Genomic DNA, 8,645 nt, shown 5'->3' with positions numbered 1-8,645 from the left:
CTACTTCAATTTCAGGGAAAACCACTGCTTAATCCTGCTTCGGATCTGCTGGGTCTTTACACTGTAGATGATTGGATTCATCAGGGGTGGAAAGAGAATATAGATATTGCCCATAAGCACATGAACGAAAGGTGAGAGATGCTTTCCAAAGCGGTGCACCATGGTGAGGCCAATGATGGGGATGTAAAAAACCAAGACAGCACAGATGTGGGATACACAGGTCTGCAAGGACTTGAGCCTCTCCTCCCGGGATGCAATTGCCAGCACTGTATGCAAGATGAAAACATAGGAGATGAGAATGAGCACAGCATCCAACAACAAGTTACAAATGACCAGAGCCAGGGCATAGAAGCTATTGAAGCGGATGTCAGAGCAGGCAAGTCGGAGTAGGTCCTGGTGCAGGCAGAAAGAGTGGGAGAGGATGTGGGGGCGGCAGTAATGGAAGAACTTCAGGCGAATGATGACAGGAAGAATGGACAATGCACTTCTCATCAAAATCGCCACCATGACATGAATGACTCTGTTGTTGGTCAGGATGGATGTGTAGCGTAGAGGATTGCAGATTGCAATGAAGCGATCAAAGGCCATGGCCAGAAGGACTCCAGACTCTGTGCCAGAGAGACCATGGACAAAGTAAGTCTGTGAAATGCAGGCATCCAGACCAATCTCCTGGCTGAGCCCCCACAGGACCCCCAGCACTGTGTGCACTGTGGAAAGCCCTATGCACAGGTCAGTGAGGGCCAGCATGGCCAGGAAGTAGAACATAGGCTCATGCAAGCTCTGCTCTGTCCGGATCACATGTAGCACCAGGCAGTTTCCCAGGAAAACCACAGCATAGATGGAGGAGAAGGGAATTGAAAACCAGGGATAGTACTGGTCTAGGCCAGGGAACCCTGTGAGAATGAATACTGAGGTGTTGATAATGGAAGCAGAAGAAGCAGACATGATTATGTGAAGGTAATTTTCCAGAGAAGATCAATATTTACTGACCAGTTTTGCCCAGTGACCTGCTGTGTTGAGAGTTGTGGAGTATGACACAGCTACTCACACTGTAGCACAGGTAAGGCACATTGTAGAATCCCATGAAAGCTCCACTCTACAGGAGAAGCCACAGCCCAAGATGATTTCCTAAGAAAGCTCCTTGACAGTAGGTCTCAGGCCGTAGAAGCAAGTCAATGCCCTGACCATTTTGGGCAAATTAGATCATTAACGTCATTCTCTTTTAATCCCTCTGAGTCACTTGTAGGACACACAGCAGGTGACAGTGGCTAAAGTTCTTGAGAGCACAGGGCTGTTTCTTCCCTGCTGCTCCTGAGGAAGCCCCCCACACACTGTCTTCTTGCCAGTGCTTGTAGCACAGGGAGTCAGAACGTCAGATTTATGAGGAAGGAATGAAGAGGATTGTGTGGCCCAGGTGGACCACGGGCTCCTGGGAGGCCACCATTCCCATCTGGAGGCTGACGCAAGTGAGAGATTCTACCCACTTACAGCAGGCTAGTAGTTTGAGTCCCAGGGAATGAAAGGAATGGGGAAATGACAGCCGTTTTGGGGGTCCACAGATCTTTTAAGGGAGGGATGCCCACTGCATTGACTGAAATCTCAATGCCTACTCAGAAGGAGAAGACAATAAACATCCAAGGGGACAAGATATATTAGTATTCCAAATAAGTTTTATTTACCATATCTATCTGAATCAACATATCTTGTATATTTTAATACCATATTTCATTTTTATTTTTCACTTAATTCTTCAGTAAACATTTCTCCTTTCCTGAACCCAAGAGAAAGGGTGGCCTAGAGTCCTCCCCATAACACAGGACAATTGTTTTGAGCAAAAAGACTGCCACAATCTTATCCCAATTAAGTGAATTCCCCTTCTTTCCAGCTCCCTCAGACTTCCTGTCTCATCTAAGAGGGAAAGGATCACAATTCACTAGACTGGGAATGCTATAGTGAATGAAGAAAGATATGAATGTGGTGGTGGCAGACAGGGAGGAAGACCATTGTAGAAATCCCTGTGAAGGTCACAGCTCTGAGAAACAATCCCAGTAATATCAGGTGCACAAAGATTTCATTAGAAGATTATTGTATGCTTTCCTCCTCCACCTATGTCATGAGCACATTATGAGGGCACAACAGCAGTTGTGTCCTTCCACAATGTCAGCTTTATTCAATCATAAAGCAAAGTTAAATCACAATGATAAAGCAAGTTCAGGTTTCCAAACTCAATGACAGTTCACCATGTGATTAAACTTGGCTTCTTACACAGCATACAAAGCAGGACGGAAGACAAGCCACACAACAAACAAGATAACACAAGGGTGCAGGAAATTAAGGAACCAAATGTAAAGTTAGTCGGTGGGGGGTGGGTGGCACACAGTTGGGGTAAGGCCTTGGTTTGGTCCTGGTCAACTGTTGGCTGTCAGTGCTTCTGATGTTCAAACAGGGAAGGATCTCGGTTCTGTTCAGAGATGGATTTGGAAGAGCCTCTGGCAGCAGCAATTACCTTTTTCAAGGGATCAGAGGTAGAGGGGTCAGGCTGGAAGAGTGTAAGAATTTGCTGCCAAAATCCCTTTTTTTTTTTAAGTTAATTAGTGTGTTTATTTATTTTTGTGAGAGAGAGACAGAGAAAGAAGAGAGCAAGTATACAAACTTGGTGAGGGGCAGAGGAAGAAGCAGGCTCCCTGCTGAGCAGCAGGGCCTGCTTTGTGACTCTATCCCAGGACACTGAGACCATGACCTGAGCTGAAGGCCGATGCTTAACTGACTAAGCCACCCAGAAGCCCCAAATCCTTTTCTTTTTAAAGGGATTTCATCAGTTCTGGGTCTTTGCAGGCCTCCTCTGGTTTTGCTTGTTATCAGTTCTGGGGTGGCAGCTGACATTGGTCCTGGGGACATCTCCTAGCTGAAGGACCTTAACTGCTTGCCTCGTTGCTTGACACTGTCCCCTACTTGACATGAGAGACTCCATTTTGCTTTCCACAACCCACCATTCCTTACCAGAAACCTAACAAGGGCCTGGTAAAATATCAATCGATCACAGCTAAAAAAAAGTCTGTATAAATACATATTTACATGCAAACAATGAATCATGGAACACTATATCAAAAATTAATGATGTATGGATATTGGGGAGTGTATGTGCTATGGTGAGTGCTGTGAAGTATGTATACCTAGTGATTCACAGACCTGTACCCCTGAGGCTAATAATACATTATATGTTTATAAAAAATTTAAAAAGGTACTTAAAAAAATGTAATGATGTACTACTGTATAGTGACTAACATAACATGATAAAACTATATAGAGATTTTCTCTAAGGAAGAACACATTGGAAAAACTAAAGTCAAAAGGGAAATAAAGAATGATAAAGAACAAATAAAAGCAACAGCTTCTCGTACCTATAGCTACAATAAACAGCTCAACCTACAGCTACCACAAAACTTTAGTTTATGAAAAACTCATTATCTGCAAAGCACAATAACGTGAAGCACGATAGAGGGAGGTATGCCTGTATATTGGTCTGTAATATCCTTTTCTTGTAATATCTTTGACTTTGGTAGCAGGGTAATGCTGGATTTATAGAATGAATAAGGAAGTGTTCCCTCCTCTTCAGTTTTTGGGAAGAGTTTGAAAAGGATTGAACAATTTAATTTTTTTAAAGAATTTTATTTATTTATTTGACAGAGATCACAAGTAGGCAGAGAGGCAGGCAGAGAGAGAGGAAGAGAAGCAGGCTCCCTGCTGAGCAGAGATTCCCAAGATCCTGGGATCATGACCTGAGCTGAAGGCAGAGGCTTCTAACCCACTGAGGCGCCCCTGGGCAATTTAATTTTTAAGAGTATCAGATTCAGATTCAAATTAACTGTCACAAATCCCAGTTGTGCCACTTTCTAACTATAAGATCAATTACTAAATATCTCTAAGCTTTGATTTCTCACCTAAAAATAAAAATTATCAGATGCCTATCTTTTGAAAAGTACAAGAGATATTTATAAATTATTTAGGGTTTTTTTTTTTGCAATTTCTTTAATTGCTCTAAAATTGGTGATTGACTCTCAGAGTTTTGTCATATGATTCATGTGACATGCAATTCAGAAATATACCAGTTATCATTTAATTTACCTCCATAACAAATCATGTGTTCACAATTTTTAAATTCCAGTCATAGGGAACAGAGTCGTGGCCATATCCTCAGTAGGTCTTCTCTAGCTGTCCTCTTCCATCCGAATAACCAAAATGAAAAAAAAAAAAGTTTCTGTTGAATACTTTCTCTATTTAAACACAATTTGAATATTAGCCAACCAAATATGCTTAACTGAGTTTTAAAATCATTCCTGTTTGAAATAATTTTTTAAAAGCATTTCCAACAAACAGGTATGTCTTCAATCATTTTATATACCTCCTTTTCCCAGAGTCTAGTTATTTCATTCAGTCTTCTAATATTTTATGACTAAGAATGCCTAGTGGATCTTAAAATATGAAATTTCAGATTTGTCTTGTGCCTATGTGAAGATGGAGAAAAGGAGAAGAAAAAAAGTATTGCAAAGCAAATGGTATACTTACTGGGAAAATAGCCAGTTTGTCTCAGGCTAGAGAGCAATAAATACTACCCTCTTGCCTAGTATTCCTGTGTAGCTCTTTCTGCTCTCATTCTCTATCTGCTTTCTTGCAACGAGTGTCTTTGTTGTGCCCAAATTTCGAAACCCCCCAAAGACGACCACCAGAGACCAGAGTCAAAGCCAAACAGCAAGGGTCATTTATTACGAGATCGAACCCGGCCCTCCGCGCACTCGTTGCTGGTGACGCTAAGAGGTCCCGAGCTCAGGATCACAATATCTTTTATACACTATTTTTGGGGAGGCAGGGACTTAGCATACATCATAGTATCTTGTAACAAATCGCCACATACCGCGGGAAAATCAAAAAGGAACTCTATAATATGACTGGCGCGCTACAGAGCAGGAAAGGGCTGGGAACAGATTATTGGTTAGGTCACAGGGCTGTCATTCTTCAAACTGCTGAGTTGGCGCCGCTAGGGTATGTGTCACCTCAGGATTGACCGGGGTCTTCCTGTCAAGCCGCAGGGCGCCAGATGGTTGTTATCTCTAGGCCCAGAGCTGGATGGGGGGTCCGGGAGCAGTCATTCTGTCATGTCCAGTTCTGGGTGGGGGTTTCTCTGGCACCAGATGGCTGTTATCTCTCGGCCCAGAGCCGGGTGGGGGGTCCGGGAGCGGCCATTCTGTCAGGTTCAATTCTGGGCAGAGGATGTGTGGTTACAGAGTGTCTATAGAAAGTCTGCTGGTATTTTTCCATCTCCTCGTGGGTTAGCAAGCGAAGGTACATAAGCAGAAATAGCAGTAATGGTTATAATTTAGGCATCTCATCTTATGGCACAGCTTCCAGAAGGACAACTGAGAAAATCGCAGCTTTTAAATTACTTGCTGGCTTGGGCAGCTCTTGTCAATGTATCTTAGATTCTCTTTGTTACTTCTGTGATATATTAAGAAATAAAGAATTTTTGCTAATTCTTAACCCACTGATCCACCTAGGCACCTCTGATTTTTTGCTAATTCTTAATCCACCTGGAGGGAATTATCTGAAAACGTTTTTGCAATGTATGTCTGAGGGAAATCTAATATTTGCACCGTACATATCTACTGTTCTTGCTATATAGATATAGATCTCTAGATCCAAATCATTTTGTTCCTCACATGAATCTCATTTCTCTGCCTCCCAGTTTTAGTTTCAATAATGACTAAGCACCTCAAATCACACAGTCCATGCACTTTACTATTCGGTGATTTGTAGTTATATTTAGAGATTTGAACAATGAAAATTTTTCCTTTGGTCTCCCCATTGTCCATCTATTTGGCTGTAGAAATTTAGTTTCTGAGAATCTTTTTTTCCACATGGCTAAAAAGGACACTTAGCAATTGGACCAGTAACAAGGCCCTAAAGGCAGGGAGGGACAATTCTATACACAGGATTCTGCAATTCAGGGTAGAGTGCTAATAGGAGCATTTACCCTGATTCCAGGACTACTACTACTTTGGCATTTGAAATAGTTGAAAAGATCTTATCTTATTTAAACTGTCTGTTATGGGCCTTCTGAAGGAACAATCTCTCTACTCCCTTATCCTTCTCTGAGTCCATTTAAAATTAATACTTTCTCATTCTCTCTTAATCTTGATTTCCCTGTGGTTTTATTCTCTGACCACTGCTCATTCTTTCTTACTTTTAAATCCTTGGGGGGAAAATATCAATCAATCCTTGGGCAATAAAATCCATGTCATTGTTTTAACAGTCACTTATATACTGATTATTTAACATATCTGTGTTTGAAGCCCTGATCTCTTTCCTCAGTTTCAGAACTATATTCTTATTTGTGTACATAGTTATTTAATTACCTTAGAAAACTCACACAAAGATATACAGAATTGAATTCTTCATCTTCTTATCCATCTTTACTTATAGTGCCAGTAAAATGTGCCATCATATACTCAGTCATTAAAATCAGAAAAAAAATAAAATAAAAAAAGCCTAAATTGAGATAGATTGTGGAAACAGGCATATTCAGCAACTAAATGTAGTGATTAGTGATTCTACATTGATTTAGCACTATTAATTATGGTTATTGAAGACAGACAAACAAGCAGATATCCTTAAGTAACAGAAACTTTTTGTTTATAGTATATATGTAGAATGGATGTTTTCCTAGAACATGTCACCAGAAGAAATACTTTTCTGTTTTGTGTTTCCCACCCAGATTTTGTTTCATATTATGAATTCCAATTATAGTATATATAGTAATGTGTCTATTGGTATTTCAAGTGATAGCTAAATGATATGAGACTATTTAGTCCTTGGTCTGCTCATCTTTCTTTACTTACATTAGATTTTTCAAAATTATAATTTTTTTCCTGCATTTTGATTTGTAATAACACATCCACTTGCTACTTCCATCCCTGACTGTATCTCTAAATTTCCCTCCTAATCTGATATAAGTGAGGATGCTACAAGGGAAGATTTTATGAAGTATATACAAATAGCTGTGCCATTCATTGCAAGGGCTATAGAAATAAAATTCACCTGTTTTATTTTCAAAGCATCTTTCATTTATAGTTGTGCTCAAGACTGATGAGATCTTTTGAAAAATAACATTACAGCTAAGAGAATACTGCTTGAAATTTTTTTTCATTCTTGTTATTAAAAAAATATGTGTTGGTATTGAGGCGGATAGAGACTCCAGGCTGGAGCCCCTTTCTGTCCCTGGTTCCCCTTTGCTCTTGCTAAGGCCAAGAAAAGCACCAATAGCCATCCGGTTTGACTCCTGCAGAGACAGAAGAAAAAGACCAGAAGCCTGGTCCTCTTTGAATAAGAAAAGAAAGAGAAACAGCCCCCAGGGTGATTTAGCACCCTCCTGAGATGCCTCCACATAGATTATACTTCCACCTGGAGGGGCCATTTGGGTTTGAGAGACTGGGAAGGTGCCCTGGCCTTGAAAGACCCAGAAAACAGCCCGCTACCATCCCCCATTGTCTGTAACCATAAAAACTCACTCCTAACCCTGTCGGGTGCTCAGTCTTTGGGAACGATCCCACTGAGCCCACTGGCATTGATAAAGCTGTGTTCTCCCATCTCTCCGTGTGCCCTTTGGATTTCCTCCGTCACCTCAGATTTTTCGCAGCAGTATCTCTGGCCAGAGACATTGCAGTTTAAGAGCTACGTAAGCTTACCATTTTTGAAATTTATTTTGAAAAGATGAAAAAGCCAGCAAAATCCTGGAATACTCTAAAAGGGAAATTAAGAAGTCCTCATAGTCTTGGTTCTCACATATCTGGAATTACATTCACTGCTTATGAACATTTCATCTTTGCAAGGATGCAGACTGGCTGGGTTCCAGGATCCAGAAAAGGGGTCCCACGGGATCAGCCAAAAGGGGTCCTTCACTTCATGGAGTAGAAATCAAACAGCCCAGAGGAAGTGAGAACAGAGTTTACTGAAGATACCTAGAGAGTGCAGATACAGACAGAGCTTCTGGAAGACACTTTTATTCTTTCATTCTGCAAAGACTAACAAAATACTTAATGTATGGAAAGGGCAACATTTAGGAAAGGGGATGCAGTGACTTACAGGAGAAAAGGAATGTCTTTCCTCATGAGGATTATTTTTAGTGGGGATTTTCCAAAAATGCTTCTAATATCACTGAATTCCAAATATAGCCACCACCTTACTTGCCAAAAATTCTTTCTTCTAAACTCCGAGGCAAAGCACTATGTGCACTGTTTACATTTGTAAGATCTGTAAGTTATTCTTTCGAATTCCTTTCCCATTTCGATGGCAGTCCCCTTCATCAGTCTTAAATATTATGAACCTTTCCTCTAAAATGGAGACTATATCTTAGTTCTATTTCTATTTATAGGGTCAATAGTAGTATTGACAGACTAACAGAGTGCTCAGTGAAACTTTGCGTAATGAGAAATAAATGAGTACATGGTTATTTCTTCCCATGAGTGAGAACTTCTTATGAAGATGATGCTGTCTCCTTGTTACATTTTTCTCACTATAGGAATTTATGTGAAATGGCCCGTTAAACATCTATGACCAAAGTCTCTCATGCCCTCTCTCTCTCTACCAAAGAC

General features: G+C 40.8%; 1 protein-coding gene across 1 annotated transcript; it reads right to left on the bottom strand.

Moving 5' to 3' along the window:
* On the bottom strand, positions 1-945 carry LOC101677349 (olfactory receptor 51V1-like). The gene has a single exon (XM_004768262.1). The coding sequence runs from the start codon at positions 943-945 to the stop codon at positions 1-3; it is 945 nt and encodes a 314-aa protein (XP_004768319.1).
* Positions 946-8,645: the final 7,700 nt, after the last annotated feature.

The sequence above is a fragment of the Mustela putorius genome, unplaced genomic scaffold (genome assembly GCF_011764305.1).
Source record: "Mustela putorius furo isolate JIRA1106 unplaced genomic scaffold, ASM1176430v1.1 tig00003987_pilon_pilon_pilon, whole genome shotgun sequence".
NCBI classification, from domain to species: domain Eukaryota; kingdom Metazoa; phylum Chordata; class Mammalia; order Carnivora; family Mustelidae; genus Mustela; species Mustela putorius.
The sequence above is the reverse complement of the archived record's forward strand: the minus strand, read 5'-3'. Positions and strand labels throughout refer to the sequence as shown.

Excerpts from the sequence above, each read along its gene's own strand:
- LOC101677349 (XM_004768262.1), bottom strand. The coding sequence starts at position 945 with ATGTCTGCTTCTTCTGCTTCCATTATCAACACCTCAGTATTCATTCTC.